The following is a 22248-nucleotide window of genomic DNA, read 5'->3' on the forward strand; positions in this document are numbered from 1 at the left end:
ACTCAGAGTTTAAGGGTTTAGAATACAGGAATAGAGAGAAAGCAAGATGGAGGGTTTAGGGTGGAGGCTGCTCCTTCTTCTTCACCTTCTTCTCCATGGGTTTGGGTGGTTTTGTGTCATTGGATAAAAAATGCCCCATCCATTGTGGGCATGGATGGTTGGTTATTGGGTTAAAAGTGAAAATAATTGAGGTGTCATTTCTTAATTGGACAGTTTATCCTTCAAAGGCCTTGGAGAGAGAGAGACAGGGCTCCATTTTTAGTTTGTTGGAGTGAAGTGCTGCAGAACTCAGGGTCAGTGAGACTGTGACAGAGATAAGAACTGATCAACATCTGAGTGCCAACAAGAAATTCCCTCTCACACATTTAATCCTGACCTTGGTGAAAAGAACTCAAGACTCCACAGCCTTGGAGAGAAAGATAGTGAGCCATTTTGTAGGTTGTTAGTAGAATGCAGTAGAACTCACAGCTTGTAATCCAGATAAGAACTAAAAAACACCTGAGTCTGAACATGAAATGCCATCTGGAGTGCTTCACTCCTGACCCTGACAGAGGCAGAAGAGAGGCCAAGACCCAGCTCCTTCCCAGCTGCACCTCTGGAGCTGGAGGAGCTGCCCCAGCCCTGCTGTGTGCCCAGCACCAGCCCACACTGGTTTGGCTTGGGAGGGACCTCAAAGCCTCCAGTGCCACCCCTGCCATGGCAGGGACACCTCCCACTGTGCCAGGCTGCTCCAAACTCCATCCAAGCTGGCCTTGGACACTGCCAGGGGTGGAGAATCCACAACCTCTGCAGGCACCTGTCACAGACATATTTTATGAAAAATCCTTTTGCCAGGATTTTTTCTCCTGAGAAGCCGAGAGGCCTCAGAAATGAAAAGTAAACAATGATTATCTGCTGCTGTGGGATGCAACAGGAGCATCTGTGATTGCTCCCATATGGTTTTTTTTAATTAATGGCCAATCACAGTTCAGCTGGCTCAGACTCTCTGGTCAGTCACAGGATTTTATTATCATTCAAATTCCTTTGTATTCCTTTCAAGCCTTCTGATGAAATCCTTTCTTCTATTCTTTAGTATAGTTTTAATATATAATTTTATTTTAATATAATACATATAATAAAATAATAAATGAGCCTTCTGAAACAGGGAATCAAGATTCTCATCTCTTCCCTCGCCCTGGGAGCCCTGTGAACACCACCAGAGGCACCCAGTGCCAGGGCCTGGCAGGCTGTGCTGGGCACCCTGCTCCCCAAGGGGCCTGGAGGGTGGAAAAAATCAGAGGAGCTGAGGAGCTTGGGGCAGCTGAGCCAGCCATGGCAGAGCTGAGGCGACCCAGGGTCCTGCTGAGGATGCAGGGACATCTTTGTCCTGAGGAGCAGCAGGGTCCTGCTGTGCTGGCACCTGGAGTGCCCTGGGCACCACGAGGCACCAGCTGTGCCCAGGGCGGGCTCAGAGACAGAGGGAGGGGACAGGGCCAGCCCTGGAGCTCCGTGACACCCACAGGGCTGGGAGCTCTGCCAGGAGAACAGGAGGGGGTTTTGCTGACACCAGCACAGGAGCCCAGGCTGATCCCAGAATCCCAGAAGTCAGGCTCAGGAGCTCAGGCCGATCCCAGAATCAGAATCAGAATCCCAGAATCCCGGAATTCAGGCTCAGGAGCTCAGGCTGATCCCAGAATTCAGGCTCAGGCGCAGAATTCAGGCTCAGAATCAGAATCCCAAAATTCAGGTTCAGGCTCAGGCTCAGGAGCTCAGGCTGATCCCAGAATCAGAATCCCAGAATTCAGGCTCAGGAGCTCAGGCTGATCCCAGAATCCCAGAACTCAGGCTCAGGAGCTCAGGCTGATCCCAGAATTCAGGCTCAGGCTCAGAATTCAGGCTCAGAATCAGAATCCCAGAATTCAGGCTCAGGCTCAGAATTCAGGCTCAGAATCAGAATCCCAGAATTCAGGCTCAGGCTCAGAATTCAGGCTCAGAATCAGAATCAGAATCCCAAAATTCAGGTTCAGGCCCAGGCTCAGGAGCTCTGGCTGATCCCAGAATTCCTGGGGCAGGAAGAACCTTTCAGCACCAGCCAGCCCCACCAGCATCACCCCAAGCCCTGTCCCCAAGGCCACATCCAGACTGCTCTGGGACACTCCCAGGGACAGCGACTCCAGACCTCTCTGGCAGCTCAGCCCAAGGCCTGACCACTTGTGTAATATAAATTATATAAATTGAGATAAAATAGTATAAAATTAATAATTAATTTAATAATTAATCAAGTGTAATTTTATATAAATTTACCTATTTTTTATATAAAATTTTATATTATTTTTATGAAAAATTTATATAAAATTTATATAAATTTATATAAATTATATCGAGTATATAAATTTATATAGATTTATATAATAATTAATCAATCGTAATTTTATATAAATCTACTTTCATGTAATATAAATTTATATAAAAGTGTACAAATATTTTATATAAAATTTATAAATTATATTAATTTATAAATTATATATAATTTATATATAAATATATATTATTAAATTTATAAATTTATAAATTAACCTGTAAATTAATTTATAGAAATTTATGTAATTAATATAATAATTAATAAATCGTAATTTAATATAAATTTACCTAAATTTTATATAAAATTTATATTAAAGTTTATATTATTTTACATTCATTTTATATTAAATTTTAGATATAATTTTATATATATTATATATATATATATATTCTTCCCAGCAGAAACCACTCTGTGATCCCAGGAACAGAACATCCCATCCACTCCTGTAGGACACAAAGTGGTTCTTAAACTTCTGATGACGGTGCAGTGTTTCTGCAGATTTCTACATTATTAAAGCATTGAAAACGCCCCACCAAATTTACTTCTGTTTCAGCAATATTAAAAAATACAATAATATTATATTTATATATTATAAATTTATATAATTTATATAAAATATTATAATAATATATTTATATATAATAATATATTTACATAATATAAATACAATATATTATTATTTATATATCTATATATATATATACTATTTATATTATTTAATAAAAATATATAATATTAAATATTTAAAAATATATACTGGCTATAAAAAAACTTTTAAAAACTCAAAATTGCTTATGTCTGGCAACAGTACTGCTGTTAAAAAATGCCATAAAAATTTAAATTATCATTCATTTCTGTCCATTCAATGCAACTCTTATACAAATTTTATGTTCTATTTGTTCGTATTCAATCCAGAGCTATTTGCCCGGAAGGGATCACCTGGAATTTTCTCTGTTTTTATTCCATGGCCTCAGGTGGAGACCAAACACCCAAAAGCTGAATTTTACAGAACCCTTTTGATGCCACCTACTGGGCTTGAAATGTTCCAGGCTGAATTTTAAGATTTTTAAGATACAGCAGCTGCAATTAAAAATTCATTTTCAGGGCGAAAGTCCCAATTTTGCCACTTATTATTCCAATGCTTTTCAGCAGCCCCAGAGCTCTGCCTACCCACCCATACCCAGCACTAAAATCAGATATTTCAGCTGCTGTTTATTTTCCCAGCCAAATAGCAGGAAAAAAAACCAACCTAAAAAAGTTTAAATTAAAACGTGGCTAGTGATTTCTGCAGATAAATTGCATTTTTGGCACTTCCAGGGTTGATTCTTCCTGTGTGTGTGCCATCCCTAAAGGGAAGTTCACCAAGAGAGGTGTGCAAACAGCAGCTGGACACTCCTTCAGGTAAAGAAAAAAAGGGATTTTCCCTTCATTTTTTTCACTTAATAAGCACTTTCCACTCTCCCAGGTTGCTCCAATTAAGTTACTATTATTTATTTATAAGTTACTATTATTTATTAGTTATTATCATTATTTATAAGTTGTTTCCTTCCTCCTCAGGGACACAGGGCAAGAAACCTTCAGAGCAGCACCCAGGCACTATGAGCTCAGTACTGAACAAAAAAGGAATGAAAATTCTTCTCCTCACTTAAAATCAAAGAGAAATTCTATTCACAGACCCTGGGCAGGGCTGAGGGGAGGCCAGAGGATCTTTGGAAGTGTTTTAATAAAACTCTGGGGGGATTAAAGGGTTTTGGCCCAAAGGAGACAGCAGGGGGAAGAGGATGGAGAGAACTGAGAGCAGGTGAAGGTGATGGAAGGAATTAACTTTACACTAAAGGTGATAAAAGGAATTAACTTTACACTAAAGGTGATAGAAAAGAATTAACTTTACACTGGAGGTGATAAAAGGAATTAACTTTACACTGAAGGTAGAGAAAAGAATTAAGTTTACACTGGAGGTGAAGAAAGGAATTAATGAAGAAATTGGGAATTAAAGAAAGAAATGAATTAACTTTACACTGAAGGTGAAGAAAGGAATTAACTTTACACCTGCACAGACAGGAATTAACTTTAACTTTACACTTGCACAGAAAGAAATTGACTTTAACTTTACACTGGAGGTGATGACAGGAATTAACTTTACACCTGCACAGACAGGAATTTACATTACACTGAAGGTGAAGAAAGGAATTAACTGTACACTGGAGGTGATGACAGGAATTAAGTTTACACTGAAGGTTAAGTTACACCTGCACAGAAAGGAATTTACACTTGCATAGAAAGGAAATAACTTTACACTGGAGGTAAAGAAAGGCATTAACTTTACACCTGCACAAAAAAAAATTAAGTTTACATCTGCACTGAAAGGAATTAAGTTTACACCTGCACTGAAAGGAATTAGCTTTACACTGAAGGTAAAGAAAGGAATTAACTTTACACTGAAGGTGATGGAAAGAATTAACTTTACACCTGCACAGCCAGGAATTAACTTTACACTGAAGGTGATGAAGGGAATTAACTTTACACTGGAGGTGATAAAAGGAATTAACTTTACACCTGCCCAGAGAGGAATTAACTTTACACCATGTTTATCCTAGCCATGGATGATCTCCTGAGAGCCACAATTCCATTTTTAAGCCTTCCCATTCTGTTTTGGTTTCTGGGATTTGATATTTTTGCTTTCATGCAGTGCTGGAATCAATCTCCTGCCATTATTTTATTTCAGGTTTCATGACTTGTGTGCTCAATAAAGCTCTCAGCAGGAAATTGTTCTTTGAATGCTCCCGATCCTCAGGCCATGTCCAGGATTTAAAAAGTTGGATATGTTGAGTGTTTATGGGATATTTTTAACATTTTATTTATGGATATCTATGGCTTTAAGTTATTTATGTTAGGAGATATTTATTATTTATTTATGGGATATTATTTATGGTATGGAATATTTTTAACATATTATATATTTATGGGATATTTTAACATATTATTTATGTTATGGGTTATTTTTAACACATTTTATATTTATGGGATATTTTAAACATATTATTTATTTATGGGATATTTATGATGTAAAGTTATTTATGTTATGGGATATTTATTATTTATTTATGGTATATTATTTATGCTATGGAATATTTTTAACATATCATTTATTTATGGGATATTTATGACTTTAAGTTATTTATGTTATGCGATATTTATTATTTACTTATGGTATATTATTTATGGTATGGAATATTTTTAACGTATTATTTATTTATGGGATATTTTTAACATATTTATATTATAGGATATTTTTACTATTTTATTTATGTTCTGGGATATTTTTAACATATTATTTATGTTGGATTTTTATGGGATATCTCCCTCAGCCCTGTTTTTATGCACTGAGCAGTGCTCACAGCTCAAGGGGGTGACATCCACCTGGAAATTCTAATTCTCTCTAGACCACAGAGAGCACAATGAGGCTGAAGCTGTCATTTCATAGAATCATGGATTGGTTTGGGTTGGAAAGGACCCTAAAACCCACCCAGTGCCACCCCAGCCATGGCAGGGACACCTCCCACTGTCCCCAGTGCCCAGCCTGGCCTTGGGCACTGCCAGGGATGCAGGGGCAGCCCCAGCTGCTCTGGGAATTCTATTCTATTCTATTCTATTCTATTCTATTCTATTCTATTCTATTCTATTCTATTCTATTCTATTCTATTCTATTCTATTCCATTCCATTCCATTCCATTCATTTTTTGGGAATTCTCCTCCCACTCTCCCAGGGCAGGATTTTCCCTCTGGATCCAGCTCCCTCTCTCCCCTGTGTGCCTCAGGGCTCTTTTCTTCTCTCCTGCTTTATTTACTGCCCATGGGTAAATAATTACTGCAGAAATTAACTTCATCACCCTGTAAGCCATTACATGTTTTTGATGCAGAGGGGGAAATTCTCCTTCATTAAGAAGCAACTTTATGGCACTCAATTTTTTACCAGTGGCCAGTTGTTTTATAAATAATGAGAAACAAAAGGCCTAAACTCAGTCATGCTGCTTAGATCAAATGCCCATTTAAATTTGATTTAGATATTAAAACCTGCCCAGTATTTCTACACCCTTCCAGTTCTGATAAAGGTGATAAATAAATGAACTATTAAATGAGAATCCTGTAAAATGAGCAAAAACCAGGGGAGTGCAGGTAAAAATTAAAATGTGAGATGTCTTGTGTTGCATTTTTAGAGACTGTGGTTTACTAACATTCACCTTATTTACAATTAAGAAACTAAAGATTAAATTTATGTGTGAAAGCACTCTTTACAAAAGAGGAAAATGAACAAATTCTGTGATTTTACAAGACTGCTGTTGCCTTGGGCCAGGCCCCTCATGGTGTCCCAGGAATTTCCAGCCACAGCCATGGCTCTCTACAGGTTTTGGGTTTTTTTAAATCCCTAAAATCCAATGAAATTACAAAGGCAAAATGCAAATTGCAGGTTTCTTTTCTCAAATGTGTCTCCTTACACCAGACCTGCATTAAAAGCCACTGCAGCAGCTACAGGATTTAGCAGAGCATGGGAAAATTAAATAGCAAAATGAACGGGAAATTAGATTGTGCACTGAAAGTCTGAAAAACTTGAGCTGCACTTCAGCAGAGCTTGAATTAATCTTGCCCAATTTGGGAGCATCCTTCTCCTACAGGAGAAATTGCCATTTTGCAATTTTGATTTGCATTTTGGGTTGTCCCTGGTTTGTGTCTCACTCAGTGACTGGAGTCACCACCATTTGTTTGCTTTTTCAGCAGATGATGAATTTTTGTCTCCTCTCAGGAGGAAATTCCTCCTTGTGAGGGTGGGAGGCTGCCCCATCGCTGGGAGTGCCCACAGCCTGCTCTGGTCACTCCTTTCATCCTTCCCCAGCCTCATTTCGATTTTCAAGCTATATATTTTATATATATATATAAAATATAATTTCCAAGCCTTTGCAGGAGTGGAGGAAACCCAGAGCCCTTCAAGCAGGGCAGGTGCCCTCAGTTCCAGGTCAGTGCTTTGGCTCTGCTGGCAGCAATTCCAACTCCTGTGCTGGGAATTCTGTGGCAGGGGTTTGTTCTCCAGCCCGAGGCCATGGGGTGGGAGCAGAGAACGTTCCAGGTGCTCCCCTCCTGACAGGAATGTTCTGGGAGCACAGCCCAAAGGCTCTTACCCTTTATCCTGGGCAGGAATTTGGGCTCCGTCCCTCCCTGCTGCTCCTAATCCCAGCTCAGCCTGGGGACAAAACCACCCCACACATCCCTCGGGGATCCTGGCAGGGAATTACTGCAACAAAAGGGGTTTGTGCTCCTGAAAAGGGGCTGCAGGGCTGGGGAAAAGGGATTAAAGGGGATTTCCTGTTGTACACTGCATTCACACTGACCCTGCCACACTGCTGGGCTGCTCCGAGCTAAATACAAATACTGCATTAAAAATTACATTAAAAACTACCTATATACTTCTATATTTACAAAAACTATAAATTATATTTCTAAATCGATATCCATATCAATTTTATATATGTGTATATATAAATTTTTTACATATTTTATATATGTATATATAAATTCTTTGTAAAAAATTCTATGTAATAAATTCAGTAAAACCTGAAATTATAAATTACGTATAATATAATAATCAATACATATAAATAGTATGTATATAAACTATAATATATATATAATTATATATTATATATATAAACTATAAACTATATTTCTAAATTGATATGCATATCAATTTTATATGTGTATAAATTCTTTGTAAGAAATTATATGTAATAAATTCAGTATAAACGGAGATTATGAATTCTATGGAATATAATAATTAATATATGTAATAAATATGTAATTAATAGTATTTAAATACTAAATACAAAATAATAAATGTATGTAAACTATAAATTATATATAATTATATTTCTAAATTGATATGCATATCAATTTTATATGTGTATAAATTCTTTGTAAGAAATTATATGTAATAAATTCAGTATAAACTGAATTTCTAAATTCTATGGAATATAATAATTAATGCATATAAATAGTATGGATATAAATGATAACTTATATATAATTATATATTATATATGTATATGTATATATTTGATGTGCATATCAATTTTATATATGTACATATATTCTATGTAAAAACTGAAATTATAAATTCTATGGAATATAATAATTAATACATATAAATAGTATGTAAACTATAAATTATATATAATTATATATAATTATATATATTATATATAAACTATAAATTATATTTCTAAATTGATATGTATATCAATGTTATATGTGTATTAATTCTTTGTAAGAAATTATATGCAATAAATTCATTAAAACTGAAATTATAAATTATATGTAATATAATAATACATATAAATAGTAAATGTATTCTAACAAATTATAAAATGAATTAATAAACTAAATAATGATGTATTAAATTATTACATATGTATGGTCTACAATACATACCAACAAAACAATATATATAAATTATATGTATAATACAATTTCATAAATATAATATGATTTGTGCTGGAAACCAATAAGTAAATAAATAAGAAATACTAAAGAACAGTAAGAATACTTCAAGAATTCTAAGAAATAAGAAGATGAAGAAGCTTTTTTGTGAAGCTTCAGGTAGAAAATACTTTGCCAATGATATTCCTAATTTAAATCAAGAGGTAAAAGTGAAATATTGAAAGAGTGGGGGAGTTTTTTTTCACCTCAAATAATTTGTGATGTTTTGGTCCAAATAGAAAGAATAAAATAGAATAGAAACAGAATAAAATGTGATGTTTTGATCCACATAGAAAGACTAAAATAGAATAGAAATAGAATAAAATGTGATGTTTTTGTCCAAATAGAAATAGAATAAAATGTGATGTTTTCATCCACATAGAAAGAATGAAATAAACTCTGTCAGCAGCAGTGGGAAGGTGCCCTCCAGGAACATGTAAAAGTTGAAATAAAACTGAATTTCCATTCCCAGTGTAAGTTCCAATTCCTATGAAAAGGTTGAAGAATTTTGGGTAGATTTGGAGCCATGTTTTGAGTTTCATCTTCCCCATTATGAAAAAACTGATTTTTCTGTATTTACAAAATACAGAAAATTTTAAAAATCATTTCCACAGCAGCCAGCAGGGAAATGTCAATGATTGACCAAGACACAAATGGGAATTTCTCTGAAATCTGAGTCAATGTTTAACTCATTTATAACTGCCCCATTTGAATAACTCAGGGAAGGCTTCACTTTCACTGCTCCCATTCTGCTTTTAGGCTCTGGTCTCTGACAACTCCACTTCTAAATATTTGCAATATTCTTACATGTGCTCCAATGTGGAGAGAAATGAAGCAAAAAGGGAAATTCCACCTTTGTCCCTGTGCCTGCACCAGCAGTGCCAGGCTGTGGAAGGTGTTTCCTTGGAGAAAATCAGCATTTTTGGGAAGGAATTAAAACTGCCGGTGCTGAGACAGTGCTGTCATTGAGAGCAACTGGAACAGAGCCCCTTGAGCTGAGTTTGTATCAGGAAATAATCAGATTGCAAATGGAACTGCACACAGGGCCTTAGCACAGGGGGACATTTGGTCATCTCAGCAAGGAGATTTTGGGTCACCTTCCCAGGGCATTCCCTTGAGCAGACCCAGGAGGACAAGTAATTAATTTTTAAATAATCAGGGATTGTCCTGAGCTGGAGGGACCCCCAGGGACCCCCCAGTGCCAGCCCTGCCCTGCTCAGAGCCCACCAAGCCCAGCCTGGGCATCCCTGGCAGCCTCAGGGCTGTGCCCATTCCCTGGGCAGTGCCCCAAAACCCTCAGGGGGGAAAAAATTCATCTGTAGGACCTTCCCAGGGAAAACACAGGGAATAACCTCAGGGATGGCACAGGTGGAAGTCTCCATGCTTCACTTCCCCGTCCATAAACTCTAATTTTCCTTTCTTTGCCTGATTCCCCTTCCCAGCTCTGAAGGAGAGGGGTCATTTGTTGGATTATTTTTTTTTCCTGACCCAGAGATGGGGTCAGAAAAATTTTTTTAAAAATTAAAAATTTAAATTTTTTTAATAAATCTGTTTCCCACAGGCTCTCTCTGGTTAAAAACTGCAATTCCAGGTGGCATCACCAGGAATAAGTATCCTGAAAAATCCTGGGCTTACTGAGAACTTCCATTATCACTTGTGCTTGACAGAATTTAAACCAAGAAAGAGTCATAAAGATAGATTTGCATGGTCCACACAACACTGGAGAAAAGGCCTCACACTGGGATTTCCATAAAAATTGTACTTATGGAATCAGAGAATGGTTTGGGTTGGAAGGACCTTAAAGATCACCTCATTCCAACCCTCTGCCATGGGCAGGGACATCACCTACTACACATTTTTATTTAAAGAATGCCCTTTCCAAAGTTGCCCCTGATGTTTTTAATAATTTTATTTTAGTACAGATATATTTTACAAGTAATTGGTCAAATCCCTTTCCAGACCATCACTCCCCACACTCTGATATTTTATATTTGTGGATGCCAGGAGTTCTCTAGACTGGTTTGTTATTCCTCTACAGAAAACATCAATATGTGGTTTGTGGATCCCAGGATGAGGGAAGAGATGAGAATCTTGACTCCATGTTTCAGGAGGCTGATTTATTATTTTATGATTTATATTATATTATATTATATTATATTATATTATATTATATTATATTATATTATATTATATTATATTATATTGATATATTAAAACTACACTAAAATAATAGAAGAAAGGAGTTCATCAGAAAGCTAGCAAAGAATAGAATGGAAATGGAATAACAATAAAATCTTGTGACTGACCAGAGAGTCTGAGCCAGCTGACTGTGATTGGCCATTAATTAGAAACAACCACATGAGACCAATCCCAGATGCACCTGTTGCATCCCACAGCAGCAGATAATCATTGTTTGCATTTTGTTTCTGAGGCCTCTCAGCTTCTCAGGAGGAAAGATCCTAGCAAAAGGCTTTTTCATTAAAAAATATGTCTGTAACAATCAATCAAACCTCCAAAAAATTGGTATTTTTTGGCAGAGTGAGAACTCCCTGGCAGAGCTGCAGGATGATCCCCTCATCCCAAAATGATGATATTTGGAAAAACCCTTCCAGCTCACCCAGTCCCACCATGACCACCTCTGAGCCATGTCCCACATCCAGAGGGACACCCCAGAGAGGCTCCTGAGCAAAGCTGAGGCTCTCCCACAGGATTTAGGGGCTGAAGTGGAATTTCAGACAAGTGAAATTCAGCAGGAGCTGAAGTGGAATTTCAGCCAAGCAGGGGCTGAGAGCACCAAGCAGAACTTGCACCCTTGGTCTGCTCTGTGCTGCTCTTTATATGAGCAAGCTTGTGCAAAGACAAAATTCAGGAGCAGAGGCCCCAGGGTGGAATTTGGCACTGGCTGATCTGTCAGGAGACTCTGCTGGTTCCAGGCAGCCCCAAATCCAGGCTGAGTGCTGGGCCTGGATCAGGAGAGGGCTCCCTGCTTAGTGGGGGCTTACACTGCACGTGACTCTAAGCTTGTGCTTAAAGCAGAACACATGGTGTGGGGCTTTGCTGCAGGGAGGAAGTAAAAATAGGAATAGGGCCAGGAAGCTTTGAAGACCTTGACTTTCCTTCTTTTTTTTTTTTCTTTTCTTTTTTTTTTTTTTTGGGCTAAAACCAACCTTCAAAGCACAGAGATGGGCCCTGGGCATGAGCAGAGGCCTGAGGCCTGAACAGTCCTGGGGGAACACAGAGATTATTTAACACTTCCACAGAGATGATTTAACACTTCAGGCAAAGGATGATTCCAGGAAACGTTAACCCAAAGGGGTTGTGGTTCCCTTATCCCTGGCAGTGTCCAGGGCCAGGTTGGACAGGGCTTGGAACAATCTGGAATAGTGGAAGGTGTCCCTGCCATGGCAGAGGTGGCACTGCATGGGCTTTGAGGCCCTTTCCAACCCAAACCAATCAGTGATTCCAACTAAATCGTACAAAAATAGCTTAGATGCAACTTCCTATTTCTGATCACTGATTTCTGTCTGTTGGTTTATGCCAATCTGGAAAGGATGTTGGTCTGTCAGTTGTCTAAATCCCAGAAGCATCAAGGTGGGAAAAGCCCTTTAGGATCACCCATCCCCATCAGCATCAACCCAAACCCTGTCCCTGTCTCCAAGGCCACATCCAGACTCCTCTGGGAAAATTCCAGTGACTCCAAAGCTCCCTGGGCAGCTCAGCCCAAGGCCTGACCACTCTTAGGGGGAGAAAATGTTTCTAATCTCCAATGGGAGCCTCCCCTGGTGCAATTTAGGGCCATTTCCTCTTGGGAAATGGCAGCAGAGTCCAGCCCCACCTCACTGCCCCTCCTGCCAGGGAAGGTCCCCCCTGAGCCTCCTTTTCTCCAGGCTGAGCCCCTTCCCAGCTCCCTCAGCCCCTCCTGGAATCACAGAACCACAGAAAGGTTTGGGCTGGGAGGGACCTTGCAGCCCACCTCACTCCCACCCCCAGAGAAGCTGCTGCTCATGGAGCACCCAGCAACAACCCAGGGAGTTAGGAATGGAATTTGTAATGCCAGCTCCTCTAAGCTGCTTTAGGGAACCTGGAATTGCCATGAAAAAAACATTCAAAGGGAGCAGTGAGAGGGTAAATACCCACGGGAAAGGAGCCAACTTCCTGCTCTGGCTTGGGAGAAATGTTCTTTTGGAGCTTTTTGTGCAGCCACGGAGCCCAAAGCAGTGCAGGCCCAAAGAGCTCTGGGCACCTCCAGCCTCGGGGCTGCTCCTGTGCTGCCCCAGGGCAGGGCCTTTCTCCGGCATCAGGGTTTCTTTCTTCTGGGATAACTCTCACAGAATCCCGGGATCCCTGGGGCTGGAAAATGTGGCATTCACACTCTCTGGGAAAATCCCTTTTCCCCAGGATTTTTCTCCTGGGAAGCTGAGAAACCTCAGAGAAAAAGGAAAACAATTCTTATCCCATTTGCTTCTCCTGTGTTTTGCTCCTTTGGAATGTGTTTGGAGATTGTTTACCCACAAGTGATTGTTTCTTTGGATTCTGGTGTGAATTATTTTCACTCACTGGCCAATCAGGGCCAAGCTGTGTGAGGACTCTGGAGAGAGTCCCAAGTTTTCATTATTATCTTTTTAGCCTTCTGTAAGTATCCTTTCTATATTCTTTAGTATTCACAATATAATATAATATAATATAATATAATATAATATAATATAATATAATATAATATTATATTATATTATATTATATTATATTATATATAATTACAGTGTGATATTATAATATATTATATTTATAATTATAATGTAATTCTTTAATATAATATAGTATCTAAAAATAATAAATTAGCCTTCTGAGAACATGGAGCCAGATTCATCACTCCTTGCTTCATCTGGGGGAAACCCAAATACAATAGGAATAGGAAATACAATAGGAAACCCAAATACAAATACAATAGGAAAAACCCTCCCAGCCCATGGAGTCCCAGCTGTGCCCCATGCCCTCCTTGTCCCCAGCTCAAAGTTTTCATAAGTCCTCAATTAAAAAAGCAGAAGTCTCACTTAAAATGCAAATGAAAATATCCAAAGGAATGGTGGAGGGAAGCAACTTACAAAAAATGTCAGGGTTTTTAAAGATTTAACTTTTTTTAAAGTGGCACCTTGAGGTCCAAGGAGTGGAGCTCAGGAAGGAGAAGAAGAGGGAGTGAGGAGAAGGGAGCAGAACCCCCATGTGTGCTGCTGGTGGAACAAAAGGGAACAGAACCCCCATTGCCATTCCAGCTGGGCACAGGCCCTGGAGGCAGGGATGCAGCTGTTCCCATTCCTGTACTCCCAGCAAAGCTTTTCCTTTCTCATTTTACAGCCCTTTCTGTAACTCTGCACAAGTTACAGGGAGTCTAAAGGCACTCAAGGGTATCTCAGGAGCAGTGCAGGGAATTTCTGCTGCAGACAAGGTTTCTGCACACAGAAATCTTTAATTTCCCTTATTAAGATCATTGAAATAATCTATTGAGATCACTGAGCTCCTGTGGTGAATCTGCACCAAGAAAGGCCCATAAAGAGCTGCCCACCTGCATTTGGACACAGCACAACAGTTCCTGGCTGTGCACTACACTCACCTTACCCAGTTACACCCTGAGTGAGGAGGAAAAATCAAGATTTTCAGCACCAGCACCTCCTCAGTGGTGACAATTCCAATGTTTACACCAAGCACCAGGTGCAGCCCAGACTCCACTGAAAATGTATCTGGGTGTTCAGGGAGCTGAGCTCCTGCTGCCCACGGATTTCTTACCTACAACACTCAAAATTCAGTTGCTGATTCATAATCTAAGTTCTACTTAAGCCCCAGCTTCATCACATCAGAGAAAAGAAGATTTTTTATTTTTTTGTAGGAAACCCCCTTTGCCATTCCAGCTGGGCACAGGCCCTGGAGGCAGGGATGCAGTTGTTCCCATTTCTGCACTCCCAGCAAAGCTTTTCCTTTCCCATTTTTCAGCCCTTTCTGTGACTCTGCACTGCTCTGTGTAAAGTCACTCGAGGGTACCTCAGGGAAATTCTGCTGCAGCCAAATCCCTCTGTCTCTGATGGGAATGAAATCATCCTCTGAATGTAGAGAAATGATGGAGAGACCAAGAATGTCACCATAGTGGATAAACCCCCCTGCTTTTCCTTGGATAAAATCTATTGCCTTGTGCTCATGGCCAGCTTTGACTAAAATCCATTTAACCCTGAAACTGAGGGAGATGAGCAAGGCCTTGTGCTCCAGCTGGGCTGTTTGGCCAAGTGTTTGTGGTACAGAGAAATCCTTGGGAATCTTTGGAATTCTGAAATCTGCAGCTGTGATTCTGTTGAGTTTTCCCTCTATAAATAATTAGATATAAATTTCAATTTAGAAATAAGCTCTTAAGTCTTAAATAAATGTTCTATTGTTTAAAAATCAATGGAGTGAATTTGAGTGAGAGTTCAAGTACATTCAAATGGTAAAAAAAAAAAAAATTCTGACATTTACAGAAGTTTTCTTATCAATAAAGAGCTTTGGCTACAGAAGGGGAAAAAAGCCCTTGAGGAGCAGAGAGCACAAGGTACCAGGGACACTGAATTCCCAAGGAGAGGATATCTGGGTGACCTTTGGGAACATTTGCCTTTGAAATACCTGGAATAAAGGGTATTGTTACCTCAAGGAGATAAATTATATTGTTCCATGAGCTAATGGAAATCAGGGAGCACCCAGTGAAAGCCTGCAGGGAGTTCTGGTGGTTTGTTCTTCCTGAGGCTGATGATTCTCAGAATTTGATCACTGCCACAGCATCTTAATGTGGGCCTGGCCTGGGGTAACCTTCCCCAGCAGGGGAACTGCCAGGATTATTCCAGCTCTGTTCCTGGGCTGGTTTTTTATGCATTTCCCCCCATTTTGGGGTTTATTTTTATATTCCTCTGTATTTCTGTTGTGCTATCAAACCATGCATGGCCATTTTGGTGCCTGGGGAGACACTGAGCTCTCCAGTTGGATTTTTTTCCCTTTTCCTGGAGAAACTCATGCCAGCCTCTGACTAAAAACTAATCCAAGCCCAACTACAAAAATCCAGGTGAGGTAAAATACTCAAGCTTTGTAATACAGAAATAATTAGAAAAGCAGCTGGATTGTTTTCTAGGCATTCTTAAATTACCAATATGAAGCCCATCACAAAAATGCTCCTCCCTTCTCCTTCTGCCTTTATGAATTCACAAAGATTTCCAAAGCCCATGTTTAATCCTAATATTTGGGGACCACAGAGTCATAACAAATGCTCTTGTTCTCTAGGCTGCTCTCTCATTTTGGCCATGTTTTCCTCCCATAAAGTAGAAGGCACCAAGTTTTAATTTTAATTTTAATTTTACTGTGAATTCTGGCTGGCAGAAGCAGCCTCAGCCAGCTCAGGAGGTACAGCATGGGATGGTTTGTGGAGGAGAAGGTCCCAAATGCCTTCTGCTTCCCCAGGTTTATTTCCTCAGCTTTATGTTTGTCCCACCCTGCTCCACATTTTAGTCCAGAGGGGTCAGAGAAGAGGGAAGAAATCACCTCCAGATGCTCCCTACACACCAAAAATCTCCGTCTATAAAGCCTCTGTGGATGGCTGCTGTTCCCATGCCAAATCCCAGGGATTTTGGTGGGATTCCGGCCACAGGATAGAAAGATCTAAAGCTCTACTCAATAAAATAACAAAAATCAATTTAGTTTTCCCCTCCATTTTTTCCCCCCTATTTCCCTGTAACCCAAACCTTCCCTTCAAACAAACACAAACTGGACAATTCCAAGGGATGCTCTTTACTGACTGTGAGTTCAGCCTTGCCAAAATTTGGGACAATTCTCTAAATGTCACCTGTAATTTGTGTTGGAAAATAGAAAATCCCAGCATTGCACTTGAAATGACATTTCCCAGGTTCTTCCCTCCCAGCCCCTGTGAGGAGAGCCCCTCTCCCTGCATTTTGGAGATCTGAAAATCCCCTGAGAGCTCCTCGTGCCAGCGATTCCTGAAGGAATGAGGCGGCAGAGACAAGTTTACATCAGGTGTTAATGACCAAATCACCTTAGCCAGGCTGGCCCTGCGCCTGCCACCTCAAATTCCTCCCCACAGGTTCCTTTGGAACACCTGGGATAATGGGAATTGTTACCTAAAGGAAATAAATGATATTGTTCTGTGGGCTAATGGAAATCAGGGAGCACCCAGTGAAAGCCTCCTGGGAATTCTGGTGGTTTGTTCTTCCAGGGGGTTCTTCCTGAGGCTGATGTTTCTCAGAACATTATCAGGAAGGGGAGATTCCCTGCGGAGATTCCCCGGCAGCCCCTCACCCTTACCTTGACGAAGAGGGAGATGTCGTGGTCCTGCTTCTCATCCTCATCCTCCTCTTCCTCCTCCGGGGCGCCCGGCGAGCCCGTCCCGTCCTCCCGGAGCTGCTCCCGCTCCCGCTCCCCGTTCAGGCTCCGATCCCAGCCGCTCTCGGGGCCCGGGGCTCCCGTCCCCACCGGGGCTGGCGGTCCCCGCTCCGCCTCCGCCTCTGCCTCGCCACCGGGGCCGCCCGGGGACGGGGGACAGCCGGGCAAGGCCACCTGCGCTGCCCCGCGGCTCTCGGGAGCCTCCGCGCTGCCCTCCGCAGGGACCGTCCCTGCTGGGACAGCATCCTTGGGGACAATCCCTGCTGGGACAGAATCCTTGGGGACCGTCCCATCACCCGGGACAGCATCCTTGGGGACCATCCCTGCTGGGACAGCATCCTTGGGGACAATCCCTGCTGGGACAGAATCCTTGGGGACTGTCCCATCACCCGGGACAGCATCCTTGGGGACCATCCCTGCTGGGACAGCATCCTCGGGGACTGCCCCATCACCTGGGACAGCATCCTCGGGGACTGTCACATCATCTGGGGCTGCCTCCTGCACTTCATCCTTGGGGATTGTCCCTGCTGGAGCTGCCTCCTGCACCTCATCCTTGGCAACTGTCACATCATCCGGGGCTGCCGCCTGCACCGCATCCTCAGGGACTGTACCTGCCAGGACTGCATCCTTGGGGACTGTCACATCACCCGGAGCTGCCTCCTGCACTTCATCCTTGGGGGCTGTCCCTGCTGGAGCTGCCTCCTGCACCGCATCCTTGGGGATTGTCCCCAGCGCCTCCTCGGGGACTGTCCCTGCTGGAGCTGTCTCTCGCACCACATCCCTGGGGATTGTCCCCAACACCTCCTCGGTGACTGTCCCAGAAACCGGGACCGCCTCCTGCACTTCATCCTTGGGAATTGTCACATCACCCGGGGCTGCCTCCTGCTCCTCATCCTTGGGGATTGTCCCCAGCGCCTCCTCGGGGACTGTCCCTGCTGGGGCTCCCTCCTGCACCTCATCCTTAGGCGCTGTCCCTGCTGGAGCTCTCTCCTGCACCACATCCTCAGGGACTGTCCCCAGCACCTCCTCAGCGATTGTCCCTGCCTGAGCTGCCTCCTGCCCCTCACCCTCAGGGACTGTCCCCAGTGGGGCCGCCCCCTCCTCGGGAACTGTCCCAGCTGGAGCTGCTTCCTGCAGCTCATCCTTAGGGACTGTCCCCAACGCCTCTTCGGGGACTGTCACAGCAGCCGGGGCTGCCTCCTGCACCTCATCCTCCAGAGCTGGCACTCCAGCCGGGGCTGCCTCCTGCCCTTCATTCTTGGGAATTGTCACATCAGACGGGGCTGCCTCCTGCACCGCCTCCTCGGGAACTGTCCCCGCTGGGGCCTCCTCCCGCGCTTCATCCTCGGGGACGGTCCCCGCTGGAGCTGTCCCCGCGGCCTCCTCGGGCTCTGTCCCCGTCGGGGCTGCCTCTTGCACCGCATCTTCAGGGACTGTCCCCGGCGGGACTGACTCCCTCGGAGCTTCCTCGGGATCTGTCCCGGACGGGGCTGTCGCGACATCCTCCTCGGGCTCTGTCCCCTCTGGGCCCGCCTGTCCCACCGCCACTCCGGGCTCTGTCCTCGATGGCGATGTCCCCTCTGCTCCCCCGGGCTCTGTCCCCACCGGGGCTGTTGCCTGTGCTTCCCCGGACTCTGTCCCCACCGGGGCTGTCGCCTGTGCTTCCCCGGGCTCTGTCCTCGATGGCGCTGTCCCCTCTCCTTCCCCGGGCTCTGTCCTCGATGGCGCTGTCCCCTCTCCTTCCCCGGGCTCTGTCCTCGATGGCGCTGTCCCCTCTCCTTCCCCGGGCTCTGTCCTCGATGGCGCTGTCCCCTCTCCTTCCCCGGGCTCTGTCCCCACCGGGGCTGTCGCCGCAGCCTCCTCAGGCTCTGCTTCTGCCGGGACAGTCGTGGCCGCCTCCTGGGGCTCTCTCTCCGCCGGACCTTCCTCCCTCACCGCCTCTCTCACCTGGGGCTCCGTCCCCGCCGGTGCCACCGCCTCTCCCTCAGGCTCCGTCCCCGCCGGTGCTGCTTTCTCGGGCTCCGTCCCCGTCGGAGCAACCCCTGCGCCCCCGGGCTCCGTCCCTGCCGGGGCTGCGGCTCCGTCCTCGGCCTCTGTCGCGGCCGGGGCTGCCTCTTCCTGCGCCATCCCCGCCGGGCTCTCAGCCGCGTCCTCGGGCTCCATCCCCCCCGGGGCTGCCCCCTCAGGCTCCGCCGCTGCCCCCGCCTCTCCCTCGGGCTCTGCCCTGCCGGCCTCGGGCCCGTCCATCACCCCCGGCTCCCCGCCTGGCCGCCCCTCGTGCCCCGGGCTGTCCCCGCTCGCTGTCCCCGGGCTGTCCCCGCTCGCTGTCCTCGGGCTCTCGGGGGAGCCGCTGTCCCCGGGCGGCTCCGGCGCCCCCTCCGCGCTCAGCCGCGGCCGCTCCGCGGGCCCGTCCGGGGGCTCGGCCGCCCCCTCGGGGCACAGCCCGGGCCGAGCCCCCGCCGCCGCCTCGTCCTCGCCTCCCTCCCGCGGGACATCGCTGCTCTCCGGGGGCCGCCCCGGGCTCTCCGCCATGCCGGGACCGCCGTGAGCGCGGGACGAGCCGGAGCAGCGGAGCGGCCGCGGAGCAGCGCCGGGTACGGCCGGGGAACGGGGGCGGTGCCTGCGCGGGGCCGGTGCCGCGCTCCTCCCTCCGCCTGCCCCGCTCCGGGCACTGCCCCTGCCCGAGCACAGCCCCTGCCTGGGCACAGCCCCTGCCTGGGCACTGCCCCGCTCCGGGCACAGCCCCTGCCCCGCTCCGGGCACTGCCCCTGCCCGGGCACAGCCCCTGCCCCACTTCGGACATTTCCCTGCCCGTCCCACCGCTCCGGGCACGGCCCCTGCCCCGTCCCGTCCCGCCGCTCCGGACACAGCCCTTGCCCAGCCGCGCTGTGGAGCGAGACCACGGCGCACCGAGCGCTGCCACCCCCGCCCGCAGGCACCGGAGCCTTTGCAGAGTGGCCCAAAATCTCTGCTGTGTTTGTGTGTGTTGCCCACACCTGCTCGGGGGTCCCCTCGCACCCCGAGCCCCGTTCGTGCCCTGCTTTGCCCCTCGGCTGCTGCTCCCAGTCCCGGGCACTGCTGTCCCCAGGCTGGCTCACACCTGGGGGCAGGTGCGGCTGAGGCTCTGCTGGCCTCATTTCCCAAACCAGCTGTAGGAAGGAACCCTCCGAGCACCCACACCGCTGCTGATGCTCGGGCCCGGCACGGTTTGTTAAAAACACGGATGAGCCGCTTCGGGCTGCTCCAAAGGTTGTTAAAAAGGGAAATGTGTCCTTATCAGCTCGCGAAAGTTGTCAAAGGGAACAACACAACGCTCTGTGTAAAGAAATAAACACCTGGATTCGCATGCTTTTAAGTGATTTTCACTCACGTGCGAGGATCCTCTGCGAGTTTGCATTTTAATGGGGCGAGAAACGCCGTGTCCTGGGCAGAGCCGGCAGCTGCTGCGAAAGAAGTCAGAACTTTTCCTTCGGATGAGGAAAATAATCCTGATTTTCGAGGTGCAGACAGAACAGTGGAGGCACAGTTGGCTGACCGGAGTGAGGTATCCTAATTAAAAAAACCCAACAGTAAAACAGTTTAATATTTGTATATATACTTTTGTATACATACAAATAGTATATATATATGTATATATATATATATATATACATATATATATATATATATATATATATATATATATATATATAAAGTGTGTATATTTATATATACACTTTTTATATTTGAGTATATAAACCCACTTTTTATATTTGAGAGGGAGCAGAGCAGGGATAGAATCCAGGGGTTTGGAATGGGTGTGAAGGGGGAAGATGCAGCCGACAGGAGCGGGGAAATGCTACAGAATAAATTAACACAGCAGGTCAAACATTCTGCCCCGATAAAACAAGAACAGCCAAAGCAGTGAACAATCCTGCAGCTCTTGGATGCTCGCCCAGAGGTGCATCCCAAGTGAGACAGAAGAATGGACGCAGCTGTGCTCAGAAGGAACGTTCCTGGAAGATTGAGGAACAGAGGGTCATGAGGATTTAGGAGCAGGAACTCAGCAGCTGCCAGTGGAGGTCGTTCAGGTGGAACCATCCCGAGGCCATTATCTCCCCTATCTCTTACGGGGTTTGGTAGCAGGAGAATGACACAACTCGGTAACCTCTGCAGAGATGATACTGGATACTCATCCTCTCCTTTGCTGAAGGGTTCTTCACCTCGGCCTGGAGGTTGGACATGTCAGAGAATTCCAGAAGGGTTTGGGTCAGAGGGGACACTACAGATCACCCCTGCCATGGCAGGGACACCTCCCACTGTCCCAGGTGCTCCCAGCCCCAGTGTCCAACCTGGTCTTGGGCACTGCCAGGGATGCAGGGGCAGCCACAGCTGCTCTGGGAATTCCATCCCAGCCCCTGCCCACCCTGCCAGGGAACAATTCCCAATTCCCAATATCCATGGCCTTCCTAAGGCAGCACACCTTATCTCAGTTGAAATTTCTTTTATTTTTTTAAATTTTTGAAAATTCTTTACAAATCCATTTCTCAAAGCTGCAGTTACTGTTTTGGCCTGAAAAGTAATTGTGTGTGTGCAGACAATAAAGAGGAAGATGTTGGTGTCTATATGCCTAAATATATTTTTTTATGAAGCATACCTACAGGAGGAATATATGAGGCAGGATCTTTTTCTGGGAGAGCACAGCAAAACCCACAAACATTTTTTGCACCTCAAACCAAATATTCTGAGGGACTTTCACTGCCTGCTTTAATTTGCTTTTCCAGGGAGGGCAAACCCAGCAGCAATTCCTGGAGGAAAAGGAATTACTCTTCCAGCCCTGCCCTCTGGCACTGGCAGCCATTCCCTGGGTGCTGTCCCTGCATCCCCTGGAAATTGTCTCTCTCCAGCTTTCCTGGGGCTCCTGCAGGCCCTGCAAGGCCACCCTGAGCTCAGCCCAAAGCTTCTCCTGTGCAGGTGAACAATCCCAGCTGTGCCAG

General features: G+C 44.8%; 1 protein-coding gene across 4 annotated transcripts in view; it reads right to left on the minus strand.

Annotated features, from left to right (window-relative positions):
• The window catches only part of CLIC6 (chloride intracellular channel 6), a 31307-nt gene extending 11437 nt beyond the window's left edge, over positions 1 to 19870 (minus strand). The window contains exons 1-3 of one of the 4 annotated variants that reach the window (XM_071430078.1): positions 18074 to 19870; positions 17662 to 18007; positions 17195 to 17505 (exon numbers count right to left, since the gene is read on the minus strand). In XM_071430078.1, coding sequence (XP_071286179.1) covers positions 17195 to 17505; positions 17662 to 18007; positions 18074 to 19804 — 2388 coding nt within the window. In that variant the 5' untranslated portion in view covers positions 19805 to 19870. Of the gene's footprint in view, positions 1 to 17194; positions 17506 to 17661 lie in introns of all 4 variants that reach the window. The other 3 variants (XM_071430076.1, XM_071430075.1, XM_071430077.1) reach the window with 3 other exon arrangements.
• Between the last annotated feature and the right edge of the window lie 2378 nt (positions 19871 to 22248).

This window comes from Agelaius tricolor, unplaced genomic scaffold (assembly GCF_023055355.1).
Source record: "Agelaius tricolor isolate 1412-34295 unplaced genomic scaffold, bAgeTri1.0.p SCAF_7, whole genome shotgun sequence".
NCBI lineage: Eukaryota > Metazoa > Chordata > Aves > Passeriformes > Icteridae > Agelaius > Agelaius tricolor.